At 50.2% G+C, this 26,910-nt stretch overlaps 3 protein-coding genes across 7 annotated transcripts in view; 1 reads left to right on the forward strand and 2 right to left on the reverse strand.

Moving 5' to 3' along the window:
• Positions 1-26,910, reverse strand: part of LOC132226953 (DNA dC->dU-editing enzyme APOBEC-3G-like) — an 89,733-nt gene that overhangs the window by 18,229 nt on the left and 44,594 nt on the right. The gene's annotated exons all lie outside the window — the stretch shown is intronic.
• The window catches only part of LOC132226950 (DNA dC->dU-editing enzyme APOBEC-3G-like), a 53,351-nt gene that overhangs the window by 6,613 nt on the left and 19,828 nt on the right, over positions 1-26,910 (forward strand). The window contains exon 5 of one of the 5 annotated variants that reach the window (XM_059681514.1): positions 56-427. The exons of 2 other annotated variants lie outside the window; for them this stretch is intronic. In XM_059681514.1, the coding sequence (XP_059537497.1) occupies positions 56-86 (31 nt within the window). In that variant the 3' untranslated portion in view covers positions 87-427. Of the gene's footprint in view, positions 1-49; positions 428-26,910 lie in introns of those variants that run through there. 2 more of the 5 variants (XM_059681513.1, XM_059681516.1) reach the window with 2 other exon arrangements.
• LOC132226949 (DNA dC->dU-editing enzyme APOBEC-3Ca-like) lies at positions 19,489-24,974 on the reverse strand. The gene is made up of 5 exons (XM_059681511.1): positions 24,120-24,974; positions 22,852-23,008; positions 21,591-21,888; positions 21,079-21,194; positions 19,489-20,818 (listed from the first exon to the last, which is right to left on the reverse strand). The coding sequence occupies exons 1-5, from the start codon at positions 24,185-24,187 to the stop codon at positions 20,804-20,806; spliced, it is 654 nt and encodes a 217-aa protein (XP_059537494.1). The 5' UTR covers positions 24,188-24,974; the 3' UTR covers positions 19,489-20,803.

Below are 26,910 nucleotides of genomic sequence, written 5' to 3' on the forward strand. Positions count from 1 at the left end.
CCCACCTGCCTCACTCCCTGCTTCCTCCACCTCCTCCTTCTCGATCCAGAATCAGGGAAACTGAAGGATGGACTCAATCTCTCTAAACAGCCGGGGTCTTCTGGTGAACGACGCATAAAACACTTTCTTCAAGAAATGAAAACACATCACGTGCCGGATCCCCAACTTGATCCACAGAAACCAGCAAAAGGCAACGACTGGGCTGAGAAGGAATTTTTTTAAAAATCTGATTGATTTACTTTTCATTTAAAATCAGTGATTTGTTCTACATACACAGCAGTAACATTCTATTCATGACTATCAGAATCATTTTTTCCTTTTAGGGAAATGATTATTTTTTATTGATTTTAAATCCAAAACAATAAAATGAAAGATTAGGAATCTCCATAAAATGTCTTTTCCTCTGTAAGTGTGTCATGAAGTCCAAATCGTTCAATAAACACCTCAAAGTGCAAAGGTGCAAAGGGCTTTCTCTTCTGTGTGTCCTTCATGGGAGGGCCGTGGTCACAGGAATTCCTACGGGTCAAGAAAAAGTCAGTGATGTTTATAGGATGAGAGGAGCCGGCCTGAAAGGGAGCAGCCTGGTTCTCAGTGGGGCGGCCAGGGTAGGACACAGTGGGGCTGGCCCCGCCCTCCCCAAGCTGGGCACATCCCCTGGGAGGGACTGTGGGGCCGGCACAGGGTGGTCTGAGAGGAGCCGGATGGACAGTCAGTAGGACAGAGGGGCATCCTCTTGGGGACAAACTCTACCAGCTGGGGCTCAGGTCACACGTGAGCCTGGAAGACAAAGTCCCCCGTTCATCGAGGCTGGGGGTGGAGAGGACCAGCGGTGCCCCTTCCTGAGGTGGGCACACCCTGCAGCCTCTGCTCCCAGGCCATCCTGGCCGCCCTGCTGGGAGCCTCTCTGTTCTCCTGTGTGTGATGGGCGGACAAAGGCTCCCAGTCCAGCTCCTTCCCCTACAGGGTGGCTCCTAAGGGGAGCTCAGCTCACCGTGACCCCGCCCTACCCTTCCCCTCAGGGCAGAGTCTCCCTCCTGGCCTGGAGGGGCTGAAGGCAGGTTGTGTCTAGAAGAGGGGAGCGTGGGGGAGGCAGCACCAGCCTCCCTCCTCTGCACAGTGTCCCAGGCCCACGGCTCCCCAGTGTCAGCTCCCGTGCTGTCTTCTGTGGGTCTCCTCTGGTCCCTGAGGGCCGCTCACCTCCAAGGTCACTCTCATCCGGGAATGAACATGGGAAAGAGGAGGGGACCTTCCCCTGAGCTTCTGAGCCTGTGCACCCTCTCAGGGGACGGATGTCGTTACTCTGAGCAGGATGGCCGGTGGGAAACCCACGAATTCCCTGTTTCTACCGGCGACTCGTTTGGAGACTCCAGTGACCTGCACTGTGGACAGGAGAGCCTGGAGGGACATAAAGGCAAAGCCCTGACACAGGCGCTTAGAGCTCATTTTCCCGGCCTCTGGGAGGGAGAGGGGGTGAGGCTGGTCGGTGGGGCAGGAACAGGGTGAGGGGCGGCAGAAGAACGGGACGGAGGAGCGTTAAACCCGGGGAGCACTGGCGACCGCTTCCAGTCCTGCACCCTCCCTCCCCCAGCCTGCGATGTCTGGTCCCCAAGACCATACATGGTGGGTGTCACTTAGCTGGTGGCATTGTCGTGCTCTGGTGAGGTGGCTTTTTAAATACATTTTTATTGATTTCAGAGAGTAATGAAGGGGGAGGGAGAGATAGAGACTTTAATGCTGAGAGAGAATCATGGATCAGCTGCCTCCTGCACACCCCACACTGGGGATCAAGCCTGCAACCTGGGCATGTGCCCCGACCGGGCATCAAACCATGACCTCCTGGTTCATAGGCCGACGCTCAACCACTGAGCCACGTGGGCCGGGCAGGCTCTGTTTCTTTGAGGGCCCTGGTGGCCACTCATCCTGTGTGAGTCCTGAGTCCTCGTGTCACAGGGCAGTGGACGAGGTGGGCATCACAATTCACTCCTGTTCGATGCAGCTGATAAGACTGTGATTTTAAGCGTGCTCCCTCCTCACTGCAGAAAATGTGCAAGACCAGGTAAGTAAAAGCTATAGTCCCACCAGCACACAATATACTAGCATGTAACTTAACAGTAAGTCAGGGCGTTTGCCCTGTCATTCCAGACTCTACAAACACTCACTCTAGAGTGCAAGGACAATTTAAATTTGCCAGTACCGTTGGGAGAAGCGTGTACATGAGCCTCAATTTAAACCTAAAACAAGGGTTTGATGAGGGCCCCCAGCCACGTGCAGGTGGGAGGGGACAGGAGGGACTCCCCATCTGGGGTTCTGGACATCGCCCGCCTCAGTCTGGGTGATGTTATACCACCTGGAAACCGAGGACCTTGCACTCAACTGTAAGTTACACCCCAATGACACAGTGAACGAACAAGGGAGCGCTACACAGCTTACACTCTCAAGAAGGAAACGTTTCCTAAAGGGCATAGAGCATCATCTCCCACATGAACTCCCAGATGAAAAGGCAAATCCGATCCAGGCAGGTTCACCAGATTGCTCTTGGCTTTGTGGTTGTTTTCATGAGAAAAGAAGTCTAACATCTTAAGCCATTTAAATTCAAATGACAGGTTAGAAGTGGCCGAAAGTGAAACCCGGGAAGAAGAAATGAGGAAGTGAAACAGTCCTGGCAACATCACCACCAGAGGAGCTGTGACAGGGCTGTCGTGGAGCGTGTGGTCTGAGCCAGGGCCACACAGCGCCTGCCGGTGAGTGTGTTTGGGAGCCTTGCTGATGACGACGGTGGAGTTGCCATTGGGTGGGGGGGGGGGGGGGGGGGCGAGGCAGCATCAATTCTGTTGATGTTGGCAACTGGATGAGATGTGTCATCTCCATGGGGAAGTGAGACTGACCCCTCTCTTGCTCCACTGCCCCCTTCAGACTCTCTCAGCCTCAGCTAATGACCCCCCCCCAGCAGAAAGGACCCCCTCACTTTCACCTCTACATCTAGAAACCTCCCTCCCTTTTGTACTTCCCGCCACCATGACATAACCCCCTGGAGGTGCGGAGCCCCCTGCACCTTACTCATATTTGTGCCCCCAGTGCCTTGGATCAAGTCTCCACACAGTAGATGCTCAATTAATATTGGTCAAGAACTGAATAGATAAAGAGACTGGGAAGTACTTTGTGTTCAAAGCACTTGTTTCTCTGCAGAAGAGGGAGATTAGGGAAGGGTGAGGTTGGGGGGTGCTGAGAGAGAGACTATAAACTTTCCCAGGAGATACCTCTGTATTATGTGACTTCTTTCATTAGCAAAGACTTCCTGAATCTTTGAACACAAATCAAGTCACTGCAGAAGGAGAGGCTTCCAGGTGGACAAAGGCAGGGAGAGGCAGGTCCAGGCTGCCAGGGCCACGTCCACATGGGCAGCTCCCCCAAGGGCTACGCTTATCAACCCTCCCTCCTCCGGGTGTTCTCCAGCAGGGCCCTGCCCCGCCCTCTCTCTGGGCCCCATCCCTCCAGGGCCAGGGCCCTCACTGCTGAGACCCCCAAATGTGCTTCCCTGAGCCCCAGCCCTGCTGCTCCTGGCCTGGGCTTCGTGCATCGCCCGGGTTCTGTTCTGCACGGGTTGCCACACCTGCTGGTCGCGCCTTTGCTTTTGCTCCTGGGCCTGCGGTACTTCCAGTCACTGCCACACGGAAGGGTGTTCTCCTTCGAATTCTGTACCCAGTTGTCAGGGCAGCCCTTGTGTGCGCTCACCGTTCGGAATGTCACCTGGAGATGAACTGAAAGGACGCCAAGTGGACTCAATGGTTCACAAGACACACAGAGAGAATATGCTGATTTCAGATCTTACGACCAAAAAGACAGGTACCCTGCAGTTACGAGGACACTGTCACCTGTGAGAACATTCTCTTGACCCTTAATTCCTGCTCGCTGATCACTTCTATTAAAACTCCAACCTATGGTAGCAACGTCTAAAATGGTCTAATTTTGCCATTAAAATGACACATTCCGTGACTTTCTGAAAATATGGCAAATGAGAGGGGTCTGGGAATGAAGCCGTCCGCAAGTCATTGAAGAAACTCAGAGGGGAGACTCCTGACAGGAGCCACACAGTTCCACACCGTCCGGAGGAGCCCACTCCCAGAGAACGAGAACATTTCTCAAAATCTCTGAGTCTCTCTGGCTTCTGGACACAAGTGCTGGTCATTGGTTTCAGCATTTAACACACATGTGAACACATCGTGTCCATCATCAATGAACACAGGCCTGTCTCCTGCTTCGTGATCCCCACGCCCACCTGCACCGCATTCCTGCCCCATCGCCTGCAGTTCCTCTCACTGCCACCTGCACTTATTTTATACGGTGACAGCGCAAAGGCGGTGACACGGGGATACCCAGCTGGGGTGGCTCCGTGGTTGAGCATCGACCTATGCACCAGGAGGTCACGTGCCCGGGCTGCGGGCTCGATCCCCATTGTGGGACGTGCAGGAGGCAGCCGATCTGTGATTCTCTCTTTCATTGATGTTTCTATCTCCCTCTCCCTCTCCCTTCCTCTCTGAAATCAATAAAAATATATATATTTTAAATAACACAGGGAAGCCATGGTGCACGCCCCATAGTGGAACTGGAGCTGGGCAGGCTGCCCGCACACTGGCACAGCCACACCTGTGCCAGCCGGCCCGTCAGAGCCCCACTTGGCTGTGGGAAGGATGCCGGGAGCTGCCAAGCCCCACGCCCCACGGTGTGAAATAGTATCTGCTTGAGTTCCCTGCCCCTGGGGGCTGGGGGACGGCAGTAACGGGTAGGCCAGGCCTTTCTCTCACACAATCACAGCGGTGCATGTTGTGCAAGGAGTGGGGAAATGGTCGCAACAGGTGAGCTTGGGTACAGGGTGTGTGGATGCTCTTTATATGCACCTTTCTGTGTGCTGCAAAGGAAATAAAACCTTTATATTTTTTTATTGCTAAAAGTATTACAAAGGGTATTACATATGTGTCCTTTCTTTTTCTCCCAGCCCTTGACAATCCCCTGGCCTCCCCTACACCCCTGTGTCTTGTGTCCATTGGTTATGCATGTATGCATGCATACAAGTCCTTCAGTTGATCTCTTACCCCCCTCCCTTCTGCCCCCCAACCCTCCCCGGCCTTCCCGCTGCAGTTTGACAATCTGTTTGAGGCAGCTTTGCCTCTGTATCTATTATTGTTCAAAAGTTTATAATGGTCTCTATTATCCATGAATGAGTGTGATCATGTGGTATTTTTCCTTCATTGACCAGCTTATGTCACTTAGCATAATGCTCTCCAGTTCCATCCATGACGTTGCAAATGGTAAGAGTTCCTTCATTTTTATAGCAGCATAGTATTCCATCGTATAGATGTACCATGGTTTTCTAATCCATTCATCTACGGAGGGGACTTAGGCTGTTTCCAGATCTTAGCTATGGTGAGTTGTGCTGCTATGAACATAGGGGTGCATATATCCTTTCTGATTGGTGTTTCTGGTTTCTTGGGATATATTCCTAGAAGTGGGATCACAGGGTCAAATGGGAGTTCCATTTTTAGTTTTTTGAGGAAATTCCATACTGTCTTCCACAGTGGCTGCACCAGTCTGCATTCTCACCAGCAGTGCACGAGTGTTCCTTTTTCTCCACATCCTCTCCAGCACTTGTCATTTGTTGATTTGTTGATGATAGCCAGTCTGACAGGTGTGAGATGGTACCTCACTGTTGTTTTGATTTGCATCTCTCAGATGATTAGTGACTTTGAGCACGTTTTCATATGTCTCTTGGCTTTCTGAATGTCCTCTTTTGAAAGGTGTCTATTTAGGTCCTTTGCCCATTTTTTGATTGGATTGTTTACCTTCCTTTTGTTAAGTTGTATGAGTTCCCTATAGATTTTGGAGATTAGGCCCTTATCAGATATGACATTGGCAAATATGTTTTCCCACGCAGTGGGTTTTCTCATTGTTTTGTTGATGGTTTCTTTTGCTGTGCAGAAGCTTTTTATTTTGATGTAGTCCCATTTGTTCATTTTCTCTTTAGTTTCAAGTGCCCTAGGAGCTGTATCAGTGAAGAAATTGCTTCGGCATATGTCTGAGATTTTGTTGCCTTTGGATTCTTCTAGAATTTTTATGGTTTCCTGTCATACATTTAAGTCCTTTATCCATTTTGAGTTTATTTTTGTGTATGGTGTAAGTTGGTGATCTAGTTTCATTTTCTTGCATATATCTGTCCAATTTTCCCAACACCATTTATTGAAGAGACTATCTTGGCTCCATTGTATGTTCTCGCCTCCTTTGTCAAATATTAATTGAGCATATTGGTTTGGGTCGATTTCTGGGCTCTCTAATCTATTCCATTGATCTATATGCCTGTTCTTGTGCCAGTACCAGGCAGTTTTGAGAACAGTGGCTTTGTAATACATCTTGATATCTGGTCTTGAGATCCCACCTACTTTGTTCTTTCTCAGGATTGCTGCAGCTATTCGGGGTCTTTTTTTATTCCAGATGAATTTTTGTAGAGTTCGTTCTAGATCTGTGACATATGCCATTGGTATTTTAATGGGAAGTGCGTTGAATTTATAGATTGCTTTGAGTAGTATGGACATTTTAATGATGTTGATTCTACCAATCCATGAACACGGTATGTTCTTCCATCTGTTTATGTCTTCCTCTATCTCTTTTTTCAACGTCCTGTAGTTTTCTGAGTAGAGGTCTTTTACCTCTTTAGTTAAGTTTATTCCTAGGTAGCTTAGTTTTTTTGGTGCAATGGTAAATGGGATTGTTTTTATAATCTCTCTTTCTGAAAGTTCACTATTGGTGTATAGAAATGCCTCAGATTTCTTGGAGTTAATTTTGTATCCTGCTACATTGCCAAATTCATGTATTAAGTCTAGTAGTTTTTTGATGGAGTCTCTAGGGTTTTGTATGTATAATATAATGTCGTCTGCAAATAAGGACAGTTTTACTTCTTCTTTTCCAATTTGGATGCCTTTTATTTCTTCTTCTTGCCTAATTGCAATGGCTAACACTTCCAGTACTATGTCGAATAGGAGTGGTGAGAGTGGGCATCCCTGTCTTGTTCCTGTTCTTAGGGGAAATGGTGTTAGTTTTTGTCCATTGAGTATGATGTTGGCTGTAGGCTTGTCATATACGGCTTTTATTATGTTGAGGTATGATCCTTCTACTCCCGCCTTGCTGAGAGTTTTTATCAAAAATGGGTGTTGGATTTTGTCAAATGCTTTTTCTGCATCAATGGATATGACCATGTGGTTTCTTTCTTTCAATTTGTTTATGTGATGTATCACATTTATTGATTTGTGGATATTGTACCATCCTTGCATCCCTGGGATAAATCCTACTTGGTCATGGTGTATGATCTTTCTGATGTACTGTTGGATCTGATTTGCTAAGATTTTGTTGAGGATTTTGGCATCTATGTTCATGAGGGATATTGGCCTGTAATTCTCTTTCATTGTGTTGTCTTTACCTGGTTTTGGTATTAGGGTGATGCTGGCTTCATAGAATGAGTTTGGAAGTGTTCCTTCCTCTTGAATTTTTTGTAGTAGTCTGAGGAGGATAGGTTTTAGTTCTTCCTAAAATGTTTGGTAAAACTCCCCCGTGAAGCCGTCTGGCCCTGGGCTTTTGATTGCTGGAAGCTTTTTGATGACTGCTTCAATTTCTTCCATAGTTATTGGCCTGTTGAGATTTTTAGATTCTTCCTGATTGAGTTTTGGAATGTTGTATTTTTTTAGGAATTTGTCCATTTCCTCCAGGTTGTCTAGTTTGTTGGAGTAGAGCTGTCCATAGTATTTTTTATCAATCATGTATATTTCTGTGGGGTCTGTTGTTATTTCGCCTCTATCGTTTCTGATTTTGTTTGTTTGGATCCTCTCTCTTTGCTTCTTGGTGAGTCTGGCTAGAGGTTTGTCAATTTTGTTTATCCTTTCAAAGAACCAGCTCTTGGTTTCATTGATTTTCTGTATTGTTTGTTTTTTTTTTTTTTTTTGGTCCCTATGTCATTAATTTCTGCTCTAATCTTTATTACCTCCATCCTTCTGCTCACTCTGGGGTTTTCTTGTTGCTCTCTTTCTAATTCTTTGAGTTGTAGAGTTAGATGATTTACTACCATTTTTCCTTGTTTTTTTGAGATAGGCCTGTAGAGCTATAAACTTCCCTCTCAGGACTGCTTTCATTGTGTCCCATAGGTTTTGGATTGTGGTGTTTTCATTGTCGTTAGTTTCCAGGATGTTTTTAATTTCTTCTTTGATCTCATTGGTAACCCAATCAATATTTAATAACATGCTATTCAACTTCCAAGTGTTTGAGTATTTTGGGTTGTTTTTTTTTTTGTAGTTTATTTCTAATATTATGCCATCGTGGTCTGAGAAGATGCTTTTTATGATTTCAATCTTCTTGAATTTGGGGAGACTTTGCTTGTGACCCAATATGTGGTCTATTTTTGAATCTGTCCCATGAGCCCTTGAGTAGAATGTGTATTCCGTGCCTTTGGGGTGAAGTGTTCTGAAGATGTCTATTAAGTCCATCTGATCTAGTGAGTCATTTAGGATTGCTGTTTCTTTGCTGATTGTTTGTCTAGAGGACTTATCCAGTGATGTCAGTGGTGTATTAAAGTCCCCTGCTATGGTTGTATTGTTGTTGATCTCTCCTTTGATATCTTCCAGGAGTTTTTTTTATGTATGTGGGTGCTCCTGCATTGGGTGCATATATGTTTACCAGGGTTATAGCTTCTTGTTGTATTGATCCCTTTAGTATTATGAAGTGGCCTTCCTTATCTCTTGTTATGGCCTTCATTTTGAGGTCCATTTGTCCGATATAAGTATTGCTACCCCAGCTTTCTTTTCCTTTCCATTTGCCTGAAAGATATTTTTCCATCCCTTCACTTTCAGTCTGTGTGAGTCCCTTCTAATGAGGTAATGAGGTGGGTCTCTTGTAGACAGCAGATGTATGGGTCATGTTTTTTTATACATTCATCCACTCAATGTCTTTTGGTTGGAGCATTTAGTCCGTTTACGTTTAAAGTTATTATTGAAAGGTACTTGTTTGTAGCCATTTCTTTTTTTGTGTGGCTGTTTTCTTTCTGAGCTTTTTCTTTTTTCTTTTTACACCAGTCCCTTTAGCATTTCTTGCATGGCTGGCTTGGTGCTGATAAACTCCCTTAGCCTTTTTTTTTGTCTGTGAAGCTTTTTATTTCCCCTTCAAGTTTGAATGATAGCCTTGCTGGATAGAGTATTCTTGGATTCAGTCCTTTGCTTTGCATCACTTTGTAAATTTCCATCCATTCTTTTCTGGCCTTATGTGTTTCTGTTGAGAAATCATTTGATAATCTAATGGGAGATCCCTTGTATGTAACTTTCCGTCTCTCTCTTGCAGCCTGTAAGATTCTCTCTTTGTCCTAAACATTTGCCATGGTAATTATGATGTGTCTTGGTGTGGGTCTTTTCGGGTTCACCTTGTTTGGGACTCTCTGGGCTTGTGTGACTTTTTTCTTCTCCACCTCAGGGAAGTTTTGTGACATTATTTCTTCGAATAGGTTTTCTAATCCTTGTTCATCTTTCTGTTGTTCTGGCACCCCTATTATTCGTATGTTGTTTCATTTCATGTTGTCCCAAAGCTCCCTTAGGCTCTCCTCCTGTCTTTTAATTTTCTTCTCCAATTACAATACAGTTTGGGTGTGTTTTGCTTCCTTGTCTTCTAATTCACTAATTCGGTCCTCCGCTTCTCCTAGTCTACTGTTGATACTTTCAATGGTGTTTTTTATTGCAGCTATATCGTTCTTCCTTTCTTTTTGGGTCTTACTTAAGTTGTTGATTTTTTCATCTGTTTCTTCTAGCTTCTTGCATATGTTATTGATTTTTTCCTCCATCCGGTTTATGCACTCTGGGACCCATATTCTGAATTCTTCTTCTGTCACGTTGCATGCCTCTGTATCACTTAGCTGCTTTTCTGGAGAGTCCTCCTTTTCTTTCCTTTGGGGGTTTCTTTGTCTACCCATGTTTGATCTCACCGACATATATAGATATTGAGTTGTTCAGTGGCTGCTCCCAGGGTGGCAGTGGCTCCTTGGGCTGTGGTTGCTCTTTGGGTGGTTGCGGTAGCAGCTGCTCCTCAGTTGGCAGCAGCTCCTCTGGTGGGTGCTGTTCACAGCTGTGGTGGCTCTTCTGGCTGGTGGGGGAGGCTTCACGTACAGCTGCTGTTCCTCAGGCAGAGGGTGTGGTGCTCAGGAGGCTGCTATTGCTTGGATCTGCTGCATTGATTTAAAGGCACAAAATACAACACAACAAGGCACCATGTACCAGGCACTAAACACAAATATATTCACGATATTAATAACCCCAAATAAAGGTGACCACCCGAATTAAGAGAATTAGGGGATAAGGAAGAAAGAAGAGAAAAGAGAAAAAAGAAAAGAAAAGAAAAGTAGGGGGGGGAAAGGAGTGCAAACATGAAATTGGGGAAAAGGAGGGGTGAAAAAAAAGAGGGAAATAAAAGAGCGAAAAGAGAGAATGATGTAGAAGAGGGGAAGAGACTATTTATATGAGGAGAAAACTCCTGTAGAACTGCCACTAATCCCAACAAATTCCAGCCACAGCTCCCTGGAGATGAATGCAAACTAGAAACAACCAATAATATCAAGAGAGGCAAGGGAAAACAGAAGCATAAAAATAACCAGCCTGGGGGCGGGCGGGGAGGGGGAGGTGGGTGGAGGGAGGGGAAAAACCAGCAGAAAAATGAAAAAGAAAAAGAAAAACAGCCTCACAACCAGTCCTAAAAAACACACACACACACACACAGAAAGACACAAAAAAAACAAACAAACAAACAACAACAACAAAAAACCCAATATACTCAACAATCAAGCAAACAGCAACAAAACAACAGAAAGATAAAAGAAGAAAAAAAATTTTTTGGATAGTGAAGAAAGATAAGGGATATGTGTATAAGGATTTAGAGCAGTGGATTGGAAATCTACACTAATAAAAGAGAAACATGGTAATTGGCATACGACCGCTACCCTTCCCATTTGCTAATCAGCGAGATATGCAAATTAACTGAGAGCCAAGATGGCGGCCGGCAGCCAGGCACCTTGAAACTAACATGAGGCTTGCTTTCCTCAGTGATGGAGGAAACCAACGTTCCCCGCCTGTGGCTGCAGGCTTCTGAGCCTGCATTTTAGAAACATTGTAACAAATACCACGGGACTTCAGCCAGCAGGATCGCAACATTGTATGCAAAGGTCAGAAACCTACTTTCAGCAGCGGAGGCCTAAGAGCTGGAGCCAAGCCTCAAGCTAAAGCTGGCCCAGAATAAAAAAAAAAGGAAAAAAGCAGCGGTTGGGAGCTTCTGTCACCTCCAGCCTCTAAACAGCCCTCAGCCCCTCACCCAGACTGGCCAGGCACCCCAGTAGGGACCCCCACCCTGATCCAGGACACCCTTCAGGGCAAACCAGCTGGCCCCCACCCGTGCACCAGGCCTCTACCCTATATAGTAAAAGGGTAATATGCCTCCCAGCACCAGAATCAGCGGAGCCCTGAGGCCTCCTGGCACCGGGATCAGCGTGACAGGGGGCAGCGCCCAAACCCCATGATCGCCCTGCGGCTCTGTGTGTGACAGGGTGCGGCACCCCAACCCCCCCCTCCCGGGCCCTGCTCTGTGTGTGACGGGGTAGAGCCATAACCTCCCCATCGGCCCTGCCCTGAGTGTGAGAGTGGCAGCGCCCCAACCCCCTGATCGGCCCTGCTCTGTGGGTGATAGAGGGCAGCGCCCCAACCCGCTGATCTGCCCTGCTCTGTGTGTGACAGGGGACGGTGCCCCAACTCCCCTATCGGCCCTACTCTGTGAGTGTCAGGGGGGAGCTCCTCAACCCCCTGATGGGCCCTGCTCTGTGGGTGACAGGGGGGAGCTCCCCAACCCCCTGATGGGCCCTGCTCTGTGCATGACAGGGTACGGAGTCCAACCCCCCTGATGGGTTCTGCTGTGTGCGTGACAGGGGGCAGCACCCCAACCCCCTGATTGGCCCTGCTCTGTTCGTGACAGGGGGTGGCGCCGCAACCTCCCGATCGACCCTGCCTTGAGTGTGACAGGGGGCGGTGCCCCAACCCCCCAATCGGCCCTACCCTGAGCGTGACTGAGGGTGACATCGCAACCTCCCAATCCGCCCTGCTCTGTGCATGACAGGGGGTGGCACCCCAACTCCCCAATCGGCCCTGCTCTGAGCCCGACCTAGGGCTGCACCTAGGGATTGGGCCTGCCCTCTGCCACCCGGGAGCAGGCCTAAGCCAGCAGGGCGTTATCTCCCGAGGGGTCCCAGACTGCTAGAGGGCACAGGCCGGGCTGAGGGATCCCCCCTCCCCCCCGAGTGCACAAATTTTTGTGCACCGGGCCTCTAGTAGGATATATAAGTAGGGTGAAATTTTGACAGGAGGTAAACAGAAGGAATAGGAAAAATCTAAAGCAGGAATAGGGTAAGAGAAACAGGACAACAAAAGGGGAAAAGTGAGGGAGAGGGTTTTAGCATAGAGGTAAAATTGAGGTAGGGAAAATTGATGCTAAAGGAACAATGAAAATAGAATGGAGGACACTAATCCCAAAATAAAATAAAGAGAAAATAAAATGGCACTTTAAAAAATGGTAAAATGGTAGCCGTAATAATACTGGTTAAAAATAAAAATGTAGTAATTAAAAGGGTAAAATCAGGTGATGGAAAAAGAAGAAAAAAATTGGTTTCTTAGTTAAAAGGTGAAAAAAGAAAAAAAAAAATTGCAGTAGTGAAGGTTCTTCGGTTCTTCTACTCGTCAGTCTGGTTCACCTTAGTCCTATCCAGAGCTGGCTCTTTAATTGTTACGCTGCTCTGTGTTGTTGCTGGGATTGAAAATCCCTCTATAGGCCAGACCCTGTTAACTCCCAGGGACTGATCAGATTATTTTAATCCTTCATCTTGTTCAGGGTCTAATCTGGGTGTGGCTGTGCTCCTTGCCTGGGGGCTGGGGGGAGGAGTCTCAGTCTCCGGAGAGAATGGCTGCCCCAGTCCTGGGCCCGGGGGTGTCTCAGCACTCAATTCGCTGCCACCTCTCCTGGGCCCCTCTCTCTCCTCAGTCTCTCCCCAGATTCCATGGAAATAAAACCTTTAAACAAATAAAAATAACATGAAAACAGTCACCATCTCCAGGAGGTTAGATGGATCCTTTGTTGCCTCAACTTCCCTTTGGTTTTCAAATTGCTTACGAGTGGGTGTTGTTCTTATAACCACAGACTTTTTTTTAGAGAAAAAAGCCTCTTGAAGCCATCATTTCTGCTCAGAGCCTCTGGGGGTGGAATTAGAGGCACGCACCCCACCCGCTGTGCGTCCCCTACTCAGTCTACTGCCCCTACGAAGGGTCCACGGCTTCTCTTTTCTGATGCTCAGGGTGTCTGTCAGGAGAACTTCTCTGACCCTCAGTGTGACACAGAGAAAAGTGTGTGAGGTCACAGTGCTCTGGGAGAGACCAGTTTGCATTGCTTGCTCACATTCACAGGATCGCCCCCAAACCCTCATATGCCGGTGACGGTAAGAACCTCAAGATGTGCCCTGTGCTGCGTTTATGGCACAAGATCTCGTTATCAAAACAGTGGCACTGAAGGGACAGAACGGAACTGATAGCTGTGTCCCTAAGAAAAGGACAGAACGGAACTGATAGCTGTGTCCCTAACTCCTCTCCTAGGAAAGCCATAGAATGTATCAGTTACTCAGCCTGCCCTTATCTCAGCCAATGGGAAAGCAAGGGAAACTAGCCCCCCCCCCGCCCTCACTCAACCAACCAGAATCAACCAAGTGCCTCCACCCCCTTCCCCAAGCCCTATAAATTCTTTGTTCTCTTGGGACTTGGGGCTCTCTCTCGCATCCAGTAATGGAGGCAGAGGGGGACCAAGCCTGGGCTTGAATAAAAGACTCTATGCTTTTACATCGGACCCGGCTCCCTGGTGGTCTGTCTTGAGGGATCTTGAAATTTGGGAATAACAGCACCCAGTTTCCTGAAGTGTAACAGCCCTCATTTCTTTGTTTCTTCTTTTTTTAAAATAGATTTTTATTGATTTCAAAGAGGAAGGGAGATAGAAACATCCATGATGAGAGAAAAGCATTGATGGGCTGCCTCCTGCACCCCCACACTGGGGACCGAGCCCCCACAACCTAGGCATGTGCCCTTGAGTGGAATCGAACCCGGACCCTTCAGTCCCCAGGCCCACGTTCTATGCAGGGAGCCACACCAGCCAGGGCGATGGTCAGCCGCCCTCATTTCTAACAACAATCGTATTTTTAAAGGTCTTCCTTCTGCTCAGCTTCGCGCAGGCGGCTCCTGATTTTCCCTGGAGGCCAGGCTCCCCGTAAACCCGCCCTGGGGCACAGCCAGGCTTTTGCTGGGCTCCATCCTCCCTCCAACCACACAGCACAGCCCAATGGGGTGCCACCTCCTTCTCCCGCTGCTGTTCCGGCCGCCACCCGAAGGGGACGGTTGGGAGTCGGGGCGCAAGCGACGCGCAGAGAGCGGCCTGGCGGGTCCCCGGGGTGCGCGTCCCCTCTCTCAGCAGCTGTGGTCCCTGCATCCGATCCCGCCCGCAGCTCTCCTCCCTGCAGACCCCCTTCCGCTCGCGGCACCTCCACCGCTGCCCACACAGAGCGAGGCTCCTGCATGAAGATGCGGACACTCAGCGCCTGCACAGCAGCGCCGCCCCCCGGAGAAGCTGAATATTACACAGATCCATCACCAGCGGAGACTGTAGGCCCAACAGTAGCTTCCCTGGGTGTTCTGTTTCTTTAATACTTTGGGGAATATTTTTGTTGAAAATCCGAACCAACACAGGGTTTGCTGAGAATATTCCCCATTTTTGGTGTGTGATTGGCAAACAAAAAAATGAAAGAATGGCGGCTCGGGTCATGAGAGCTTGAAAATACACGCGCCCTCCAGTGTGAAGGAGGCCTTGGGGCTGGGGACAGGCAGGCTCGCGGGGTCTGCTGGGTGCTGGTCAGGGGGGGCTGTCAGGGAGCGAAACTGGCCCCGGGGTCCCTGTTCCTCATTCACGTGGGCACCTGCCTGTCCCGGGCAGAACAAGCCGTCCCCGAGGTCCCCGAGGCTGCCTCACTGGCACCTGATTCCTGCCTGTGCTCCTGTCCGCGGTGGCCAGGGAGGGGTCTCACCGGGGCCCCCACGGGGCCACCGCCCAGCGGCTTGGCAGGGGCCTGGGCGGCGTTTAAAGTTCTGCCTGAAGCATGTGTCCCTTTTGCTCACATTCCATTGGCCGAAGATAATGGCAACGGTGCTGGAAAGTGGGCTCCACCATAGCCCCAAGGAAGGAGAACCCCATGTTCCCGAGCAGCCCCCGGCCCTCCATCCCCCTCACATCCTGCTGGGGTATCGGTCAGAGCCAGTACGTGAGCCCGGGAAAGGCAAGCGGAGTGACCACGGGGAGGAGGCCACGTCTGTCAATGTTCCTGGGTCTTTTCTGTCCTCCACGTGAGAAGGTAGAGGTCACCCTGGAGGAGGCTGGCCTCAGTGTCCCAGCCCAGCACAGCTGTGAGCCTGTGCTCCCTACAGCCTCCTGCAGGCCGATGACAGAGCAAAAGGCTCCTGGGCAAAGGCCAGACCTGAAGGAAAAAGACTGAGGACAAAGTATTCGTGGCCTCACAATCCTGCTATGTTTTTTTGAAGGATTTGCCTGCTCTTACCCATCTGCCTCTTACCTCTCCCCCCGTGTCTGTCTCTCTCACCAAAGCTGCCTTTGTAAGGCTTCAGCATCAAGAGTAAAAATAAAACCTTAAAAGCTACCAGATAGACGAGATCTATTGCCTAGAAAGGACCAAGAATCACACGGACAGAGCTTACAAGTTGTTTTTGTTTGTTATGTTTAAAGTTTTGTGGTTCCTATTATGTTGCATTCTATCTCCAGGTCACAAAAATGGATCAATACTGGCAAATAGATGTAGTGATGAAGATAGCAGCCTAACTCCTCAGAAGAGCACCATAAAAAAAATGAATAAACAGCTCTCCAGTGTAACTATGAAATATGAAACTGCACACTCTAGGAAAAAGGAATTCTTGGGTAACGACTTTGTGCATGTAGCCGTAAATGACATTGTGTTCAATGAGAGCCCGGCCGATGTGGCTCAGTGGTTGAGCATTGACTTACGAAAGAAGAGGTCACGGTTTGATTCCTGGTCAGGCCACATGCCCGGGTTGTGGGCTCGATCCCCAATAGGGGGTATGCAGTAGGCAACCAATAGATGATTCTCTCTCATCACTGATGTTTCTCTCTCTCTCGCTCTCTCACTCTCTATCTCTCTCTGTCTCTCTCATCTCCCTTTATCTCTGAAATCAAGTAAAAAAAATTTTTTAAGTTCAATGAGAAATATATGAAGTTTTCACTTATCATACAAGCAGCCCATTTGCCCCAAGCTCTCAATATGTTACCATTAAAACTAAAGCTTTGATAAATACTAGTCAGAAGCCATGAAAAAGGTCTTCCATGACCTTCCAAAAAAGCAATCACTCCAGTTTTTTCAGAGGAAGCACAAAAAAATTATGCTTTCTAATGAGAAATTAATAATTCTTGTTACTAAAGGTTCAAGGGAGACCAAAGCTACAGAAGCATGATTCTAAAGTGCTCCCTCTTAAATGCACATAAAAGCCAGTCATGCAATCCCCAAGAAGACTGTAAACCTGCTGTGAAGATCATGATAAAGACTGTGCTAGGAGAGAAAGCCAAAGGACTATTGACAAAACTCCTCTATCGGATGACACTGTTGTACGTTGCAGGCATCACGACTATACGCAGTAGAGCAGCAATGACGGCATCCACATGGCAGGGGCTACTGTGCCTTTGAGCAGCCAACCCTGCACAGGGTGAGGCACACGGCGAGCCCTCGGCACAGTGGGTGCGAACAGGAAGGGAAAGTGCTGCCCGGCTTGCCATTGGCTGGTCATTCCAAGCCTGATACGAGGCTTTTACTTACAGGTCATGGTCCCTGTGAGTCCTGGGCTAGGAATGGGCCTTTGGGTCGGTGCCAGAGTCGACGTGGCCGTGACTGCCAGGAGGAAGGGCTCTGTGAACCAAAGGTGGCTCCACACGCTGCTTTATTCACAGAAAGGAGTTAATGGTCAACGTAATGCATGTAGGCCTTGGTTGGGGGTGAAGGAAGCCATAAAATAGATGCAAACAGCATCTCACCCTGCCAATCAGATGCACACCTTCTCAGCTTGCTGTGAGAAACACCAGACAGGATTCGGCTCAGGATGCGTTCAGTCAGGACAGACACCCATTCCAGGTGATTAAACAAGGACTGGGACTAACGAGGTCATTGTTACGTCAGGACTTGGGCTCCATTCCGCTCAGGTGCCCAGTGTTGGCTTCTTCTCAGACCAGCTCCCTGAGGTAGAAAAATGCCCTGGGTGAGGGGCTCAGCGGGTTGCAGCGTCCTCCCCTACACAAAAGGCTGTGGGTCCAACTCCCGGCCTGGGCACATACCTCGGTTGTGGGCTCCATCCCTGGTAGGGGCCCCTATAAGAGGCCACCCATCCATGTTTCTCTCTCTGAAATCAAGTTTTATAAATCATTTTTTAAAAAATGGTTACAGCAGCACCATGCCCCACATGTTCACCACACACCATCCAAACCAATGGTGTGTCCCAGAATTCCCAGGAAAAAGTCCTGAGGTTCACACTGATTGAACAGATTTAGGTCACATGTGCACTTCCAACCCAATCATGGTGTGGCTGGGGGTGGATCCCACTGATTGCCCCGCCCCAGCCATAATGTCCAGAACCTGCAAAACAGACAAAGAGGGAAGGTGGCAGGGACATCTCACTGATATGAAACTATTCTCAGCGTTTAAACTTTGGAAATACTATCTTGCAATGTAACATCATTGCAGAAACTCTGCCTTTTCTTTTTCCTTTTTGTTACAAATTGGTGATGTGTGAAATCTTTGAGGAATTGTGCCTTAAGAAGATACTTCAAGGAACTAATACCTAAAGCACATCCCTTGCAAATCCACGTTCTTCTAAGTCGCAAATGCTTCCAACAGTTACACACGCCTCCTGAGAACACTCTCCTTCAGCTTCCGGTCCCTGGAGCTTGGGAGCCGCGGGCTGCGGTGCAGAGATGGCCAAGTCCAAGAGCCACACCACACACCACCAGCCCCAGAAATGGCACAGAAGCGGCATCAAGAAACGCCAGTCACAAAGATACGACTCTCTTAAGGGGGAGACCCCAAGCACCCCAGGGACATGCGCTTTGCCAAGAAGCTCAACAAGAAGAGCCGGACAAGATGCAGGCCAACACCGCCAAGGCCATGAGCGCAGGCACAGAGGCCTTCAAGGCCCCGGTCAAGCCCAAGGAGCCCAGGCCCAATACCCCAAAGGGCGGCAGCCGCAAACTCAGTGGACCTGCCTGCATGGCTCACCCCTACCTTGGAAATCCTGCTCCTGCCGCATTGGGAAGGGGCCCAGGCTCTGCCAGCCAAAGGCCAAGGAGGAAACCAAGACCCAGGCTGCGGGTGTGGTTAAAGCTCAGGCTCCCAAAGGTGCCCAGGCCCCACGAAGGCTCCACAGCAGAGGCCTCTGTCTGCCGACGTGAGGACGGAAGGACTGGGGGGCCCCTGGGCTGCTGTCTCCGTGGCCCTGGTGCCCTCCTGTGCTGTTTGTACAAATAAACCTGTGGCAGGATCTGTCTGTCAAAAAACAAACAGACAGACAAAAAACTCTCCTCCATCCTCTCCCTCCTGAGGGAGTGGGGTCAGGAAACGGCAGGGAGGGAGCTGGAAGCATCAGGCCCGACTTTCAGATGTGGAGGTGGCCGCCATCTGAGGCTTGGAGGAGACCAGCTGAGAAGACAACCCCCAGAGCTGAGTTGGGGGGGTGTGTGGGGGGGGTGGGGGGGGCCCGGTTTTAACAGCATCAACTGAGCGGCTGACCAGGCCCACACTGTCCTCCGCCTCCCACAGGGCTTGTCCTGGGAAACAAGCTGACTTTCAGCCCCTCCATGGCGGCCACAGTCCCCTGACAACCCAGCCTTCTGTCCTTGATCTCATTCCTGCCCCTTGTCTCGCACCATTGGCCCCAGGCCGTGCTTCACCCCACCCCACCTCACCCCACCCCACCCCACCCCACCCCACCCCTCCCCTCCCCACCACACCCCATCCCTCCCCACCCCACCCCGCCCCTCCCCACCCCTCCCCATCCCTCCCCACCCCACCCCGCCCCTCCCCACCCCACCCCATCCCTCCCCACCCCACCCCACCCCTCCCCACCCCACCCCACCCCACCCCCGCCCCTCCCCACCCCACCCCACCCCACCCCACCCCATCCCTCCCCACCCCATCCCTCCCCACCCCACCCCTCCCCACCCCATCCCTCCCCACCCCACCCCACCCCACCCCACCCCTCCCCTCCCCACCCCACCCCTCCCCACCCCACCCCACCCCACCCCACCCCACCACCCCTCTCCTGTCCTCTTCTTCCATCTCCTCAGGTCACGTTGTCTATCAAGTCTCCCTCTGGCTCTGTGTCCTCCTGACTCAGTCCCCTCCTACTGCTTTGGCCACAGGCCTATGACTGTCCTTATTCTCCATCCCTCCAATGTCTGTAAACTAAAGGACTCAGTCCCAGTCCCTCACAGTCCTGTGTGAGGCTGTGACAGGGGGGTCCGGACATGTGAGCAGAAGCCTGTGGTGAGAGACCTGGAGCCTTCGTTGCCTGGAAGGCCGTGTGCAGGATGCCACCTGCCAGGGGATCGCTCAGCATGATTCAGGCTCCACAGAGACACGGCAGGACAGACAGCCGCTGCCTGCACTGCATCCTGCGTGGCCAGGTCCTGGGAAGGGCAGAGGGATCCTGTCTGCAGGGAAGCCCCTCCCTCCAGCGTCCTCTCCAGGGACTGGAATTGGAAAGGCCTGAGGACACAGTAATCCCCAGCCCTCCCCTCAGCCAATGTCAACTTCAATTGCTCTTCCCAATAGTGACCCTGAGCCTCTCTCCTCTCCTATCGCATGGGCTGTCGTTTCAACACAGCACTACTCTCAGCACATCCGTGGTCGATGCGTTTAGGCTTTTGGGTTTGAGCTTCTGCTCCTATAAATATTGCTGACTTTACGTGGCCAGTGGCAGTTAGTGTGGCCACCGCCCTCCCGCGAGGTTCCTACAGAAGAGAAAGGCATTTTCACTTCTGCAGGTGTTTATTGAACTGTTTGGACTTCATGGAACACTTACAGAGGCAAACACATTTGTGGAAGATTCTTAATCTTTCATGTTATTGCTTTGGACTTAAAATCAATGTAAATAATTGATTTTCTAAATATAAAAATGACTCTGATAGTAATGAATAGAATGTTACTGGTGTGTATTGGGACCATATCATAGATTTTAAATGAAAAGTAAATCAATCAGAGTTTTAAAAATTCCTAATGAGCTCATTCATTGCCTTTTGCTGGTTTCTTTTGATCAACTTGGAGATGGTGGCGAATTATGAGTTTTTATTACTTGTTTTTATTTTTTTATTTTTTTTATTGACTTCAGAGTGGGAGGGAGAGCGAGAGAGAGATAGAAACATCAATGATGAGAGAGAATCATTGATCGGCTGCCTCCTGCTCAGGGATGGAGCCCGCAACCCCAACATGTGCCCTTATCTGGAATCGAACCCGAGAGCCTTCAGTCCGCAAGCCGATGGTCTATCCACTGAGCCAAACCAGCTAGGGCCGTTTTTACTTCTTGAAGAAAGTGTTTTATTCCGCATTCACCAGAAGTCTCCCCACTTGTTTAGAGAGATTGAAGTCCATCCTTTAATTTTCTAGATTCTGGATTGAGAAGGAGCGGGTGGGGGAAGCAGGGAGTGAGGCAGGAGGGAAGGTGAACAGAGCAGAGTCAGGGGCAGTCACAAAGGGGGGGAAGGAAAAGGGGCGCAGGAGGGGAGAAAGCAGAGGGACTTGTGAGTCCTGAGGGGAGGGATGGAGCTGGGGCCCAGGAGGGAGCAGGTGGCCCAGAGGGAGAGACAGGCCCAGGGAGAGAAGAGGAGGGGGGAGGAGAAGAGGGGGGAAGTCAGAGGGAGTCACCTCACCCTGAGAATGTCCACCAAAGTCTTAGATAGGCTGCAACTGTTTAAATATATTCCTTTCCAGTACCGGAATGGTTGTAGGGGGTCATCCACAAAGATGTCCCAGCAGTAGGCAAAGTCTGAAAGGAACAGGGGAGAGCAAGGTGAGCTTCTGCTGCGGGAGCCCTGAGGGGACACACAGTGTGTGACTCTTAGGGACCACTCTTCCCATCATGATTTCAGACGCTTCTCTTTCCTTCCGGGACTTCATTGTCACTTCAGTCCCCTTTCTCCCTGTGAATCTGAGCCAGGCCCCACTCCCCCTTCTGGAAGCCTCCTTCTTGCACGTGTCCTTCACCTCCCTCCCCAGCCTGGACCACCTCTCTCCCCTGAACTTCTCCTCCAGGAGACTCCCCGACTCCAGCACCACCTCCGCAGGCAGCTAAGGGGCGTCTCCTTCCTCTCTGGGGATTCTAGGTCCTTCCTGGCTGGTCCTAGTCCCCCCACACCTCTGCCCTGGCGCCCTCTGCTCTCACCAGCTGGAGTCATTATTGCCACCTGGGCCCCTGCGCCTTGCAGGCTGCGCAGCCCCTGCTGGTACTGGGGGCGACTGGAGTAGTAGAGGCGGGCAACGAAGATGCTCAGCTGCACGTACTTGTGGTCCTTCAGGAACGCGACCACCTGCCTGGCACATTGGAAGCAGGGGCTCCAGGACATGAACCACATGACATGGTATTTCTCCTCACGGGACAGGTTCTGGGCCAAGAATGCTTGCTGGGTCTTGAACCAATTCAAGAAGCAGATTTCTGTGTGGATGGGCTTCTTGGGATAGAACTGGGAGAGATGGAGAGGGGAAGGGGGCCCTCTGGGCTGGCCGAGCAGGCATGTTGCAGGGCTGGAGGAGTGGGGACCAGGGTACAGGGAGCCAGAGTCTCAGAAGCATGTTATTGATTGATTCCTCTTTAAACGTCTCCCCTCCAGGCTGTATTTGTTTAGTCATCCCTTCCCACCCTCATCCATAAACTCCAACACCCACCCTCCCATTCTTTCATTCTATGAGCATTCGGGGTGCCTGGTCCAGGCCAGGCCGCTGGGTCTAGGCTTGTTCCCTGGGTGCTGTCTGCCGGGGAGGGCCCAGAGCCGTGCTGCCCACAGGGAGCCACTAGCACAAGTGTCTACTGTGATTTTGAAATGCGGCTCGCCTGCACTGATGTGTGCGACAAATACGGAATACACTCCTTATCTCCATGACGTGGTTTGAAAGAAGAATGTAAACTATCTCATGAGACCTTTTATATTAACGATATGTTGAAGCAATATCTTCGATATATCACAAAGTATGTTATCAACATTAAATTGATCAATTTCTCTGAAAGTTTGAACACTGGGTACTAGAAAAGGTTAAATGACCTAATCGTGTCCTGGGAAACATGCTGACTTTCAGCCCCTCCATCCTGCTCCCACAGGTAGGACTGCCATGGTGACACCCCATCCACCCCATAAGGGCTCTGAGTAGTCTGCTGTCCGGATGGGGAATGGAGGGCTGTTGTGTGGTGGACACTTCACAGGAGACCTTAGTGTTTGACTGCAAGGCAGGGGCTTGCTCTGTGTCTGCTGAGGCTGCCGTCCTCACCCAGGTGTACCTGGCGATTCAGGAGGGTCAAGCAGGGGCATCCAGGGCTAAAACATAGGACAGTGTTATGGGAAGAAGCTTCTGGCATTTTACATATTATCATTTCCCCACATCCTTCCCTGGCTTAGCTCCTGCGTCTGATGACAGCATCATGGGGCACATACCTCATTTTCAAAAACCCCGGTGCCCATGTCCAAGGAAAAGCCCTTCTCTGTTCTTTTCACTTGGTAGCAGAGGTAGCAGCCATTGCGACCTTTGGGGTTAGGCCAGTTTGTAAAGTGAAAGTAGAAATACTCAAGACTAAACCATCTCATTGGGTTCCTGGGGGCAGGAGAGAAAAGAGAAAATGCAGGGTTCCCTCAAGATTCTCCCATCTGGTGGCTTGGGTGCCCTGCCACCCAGCACCCCTTCCCTTCAGCATTTCCTGCCACCTCAAGGCAGAAAGCTGGGAAAGGGGGAGAGCAGGGCTGCAGGGACAGCAGGGGCTCCTGTCCTGTCCCTTAGGGCCTGGCTCTGCTGCTTCCAACAACACACGCCCAACCCATCACCCCCAATCATTTGAATACAGAAATGAGTAATAAAACTGCCTTAATCCCCCAAATGTTAGATTTTCATTTTAAGGTGCAATTCACAGGCTCCAGCTACTGTTCTAAGAGCTCCTGTATCTGAACTCCTCTATTCCTCCCCAATCCAGGGGCCTCATCCCATTTTACAGAGGAGGGAACGGGACACAGAGCGGGGAGTAGCCTGTCCAAGTCACAGGGCTGCTGAGTGAGAGAGCCGGTCCCTTGCCCAGGGAAAGCCATGTCCAGCCCTTGCATGACGTCAGCTGGCAGCGGGGACCTATTGGTTGAGAGGCTCTTTTGTCCCTCATTGTAAACAGTGTGTCTCCTACCGGTGGGTGCACTATAAACTCCAGGACAGGAATGCCTCTGGGGACAGCCTGACTTTGCTCTTCTACTCACAGGCACCTTGGGAGAGAGGATTTCCCTTCCTGCTCAGCGAGCTCCTCTCACTCTGTGTGGATAACGGGGTCAGTAGCACAGAAAGTGGACCCAAGTGCTTCAAGCCAAATGCCCCCAGTGCTCCACTCATCCTTTAGTGCAAGTCTCATGGCCAAGAGGGCACAGGAAAGGCCACAGAGCAGCAGCCCCGCGGGCAGGGAGGGGACAGCCAGCCCACAACTGGCAGACTGAGAGGAGGCCCAAGTGGACAACAGGCCTGGGCGAGGGGCAGGAGGGGCCATTCAGAAGCAATTGTGGGGGCTTCCCCAGAAGAGGGCAAAGCCCGCATGGAGTGGGGCCTGCAGAGAAGGTGCCCAGAGCGGGAGAGAAGCCAGGCTAGACCAGGGGGAGGACAAGGCTGAGGACAGAGACTCCTCAGGGCCCCCGAGTAGAAAGGGCTACAGAGAAGGACAGAGTGGGGGCAGTACCTGGGCCAGGGCACCGCAGTGAAGTGTTGCCTGGGCCTTGCCCTTGTTCCCCGGCGCTGGTGCTGCATTTCTGCTCACAGGCCCAGGTTTAGGAAAGTCCCTGGATGGAGAAACTCCCAGTCTTCTCAGCTGAGGCCCCACCTCCTTCCTGCTTTGGCTGCAGGGGTGGGCGGGCCCTGGGGTGTGCTCTTCCTCAGCCTCAGACCCACCTTCTCTCCTCCTCTGGGGCCCTCCCTCTGGACAGAGCTGACCTCTGCTGGAGACAGGCTCCTCTGTGCAGCAGGACCCAGGCTGCTGGCAAAGGGAAAGGGAAAGTGATGATGGCAGGGAGAGGGGATGGGGCAGGCCCTGCTCCCCTGGGAGGGTCAGGCTGGAGCCCTCCCCACACCATCCTGCACCCAGCCCAAGCCTGAGCCCAGGAACGCTCTCCACCTGCCTCCTGCTGAATGATGGGGATGTGTGGACCTTGGATCAGGGACAGATGTGCGTTGAGTTCCTCGTTCTGGGCTTGGTGCTCTGCTTGGGTCCCTCTGCCTTCACAGGGTGGGGAGGGCACCGCAGGCAGCCTCCTGTCCCTCTTACTCTAGGAGAGCTTTCAGACAAGCTGGATAGTGACCCTTGTCAGTTACACTGCAAATGCTTTCTTTCAATATGTGGCTAGGGTCTCACTTCATGAAGTCTTTCCATGTATACATGCCTTAATTTTTAATGTTTTCAAATGTATTCATTTTATCATGTATGTATATGACATGACATAGACATGTCATTTTTTATTTTGTATTGGCTAGCCAATGCAAGGACATTTAATGACTTTCCTTCAATGTCATTGTGTCCTACTGACGTGCAATGCCACAACCTTCGTGTGTGTGTGCTGTGTGTGTGTGTGTGTGTGTGTGTGTGTGTGTGTGTGTGTGTGTAGGTTGTCTCTGACTCTCTCATATGCTCCATTGCCTCACTTGTCCATGCTTGGGTGACTACCTTGCTGCTCTACCAGGCTTCAGCATAGGTCCAATATCTGGTACGCCCATCCACCTTAGCCTCACCTTTGAAGTTGTATTGATCTTGTACAGATCTACATGAATTTATGGGCAAAATTTCCTTAAAATATGTTTTTTAAATTAATTTCACAGAGAGGAAGGAAGGGGGAGAGAGAGAAAAAACCATCAACGATGAGTGAAACATTCATTGGCTGCTTCCTGCATACCATCTACTGGGAAAAGATACCAGAACCTGGGCAGGTGCCCATGCATGAACCTCCTGGTTCATGGGTCCAAGCTCAACCACTGAGCCAAACCACCTGAGTGATGGACAAACTTTTCGTGTTTCATGCGATACCCTATTATCAATGTGTAGAGCAATCTTGGCAGGCATAGACATCTCTGAGGCCCTGAGACTCTCCATCCATGAACATGGTATATATCTGCATTTCTATGGGCCTTCTTTTATGTTCTCAGTGAGTTGAAATGAAGTTAAAGGGGAAGCTGGAAGGGAAGGAAAGAGAAAGACATGAGGCCAAAGAAGAGGAAAGGGAGCACGGACAGGAAGAAATAGGATCAAAAGGAGGATATACCACTCTGGGCAGATGGAGAGACTTAAAGCTGTGTGGAGAGATGAAGGAATTAAGGGAGAAAAGGGGCAGAAAGTGAGGGTGTGAATCTGGGCTGAATCTTGTCTCCCTGCAACCTTGGGAAAAGGGAAAAAGAACATTGCCTCAGCAATATGGTGCTCAGTAGTCATTCCCTGCTGTGAGAATTGGTGCAGTCTGGACACGCTTGGGGATGAAAGGGGCTTTGACCAGGTCCTGAGACACAGTGAGTCTGCACCAAAAGGCAGAGTGAATTTAAAACAAAGGGAATGGAGGCCCCTCTCAATATGTCCTGCTCACTTGGGCATGGTGTGGTCACTCTGGGACTGGCATTCTCCGTGGCACACCTGCAGCAGGGGTGGGAGGAGACACAGAAATGAGGGCAGCAGCCCACAGGACATCTGGGAGTCCTGGGGAGAGGCCAGGCGAGGCACAGGGTCAGGAGACAGGAGGAACACCCAGAGGCAGAGCAGGAGCTGGCAGAGGATAAGGAGGGAGTCCCCATCAGGGAAGGCAGGAGGAGGGGGTCAGGAGAAGGGGTCAACCTTGTCCTGGGTCTCAGCCTTGACCACCTGCTGAGACCCTTAAGGCTTCTTGTCACCACTTCTTCCCAGCACCAGGCTGCACATGTTGTGAGCAGAAACTGCTGGAGGACGGAAGGATTATTTGAAAATTGATTGATTTATTGAACCAGAGGCTTCCCCTCTTCTTTATTGCCGGGAGCCGGTCCATCCTTGCTGTTTCAAGGGACCTGGCATATATGGCATACGGTTCTTAATATGTTTGCTCACCTTCTTGGCACTATGTGTTTTAACCAAGGTCACCTCTCCGAGAAAGGTTGAATCCCCAGGTAGGGATTTTCCCCTGAAGTTAGGGAGGGAATAAAACCCCTCAACTAAGTGCCAGGCGGGTAATTAATCCCTTTAACTACGAACAATCATGCTTAAACTACATAATCTTTTCTCCTTGGAATGGAGATAAGAAACGCCCTAACCTTTGTAATAGAGATTGATAGGATTGAATCAACTGGTATAAATACAGTTGTAACAAGACAGAAACACACAGAACTTAGAACACAGAACTCAGGAGACAGAACTCAGAACACAGAACTTAGAACACAGGGCTTGGAAGACAGGACCAAGAGAGACAGAGCCTAGGCACAGAACCTACACAGAACGTTCTCTAGGGACAGAAGAACTTCGCTGG

Source organism: Myotis daubentonii, chromosome 2 (assembly GCF_963259705.1).
Source record: "Myotis daubentonii chromosome 2, mMyoDau2.1, whole genome shotgun sequence".
Classification (NCBI taxonomy): domain Eukaryota; kingdom Metazoa; phylum Chordata; class Mammalia; order Chiroptera; family Vespertilionidae; genus Myotis; species Myotis daubentonii.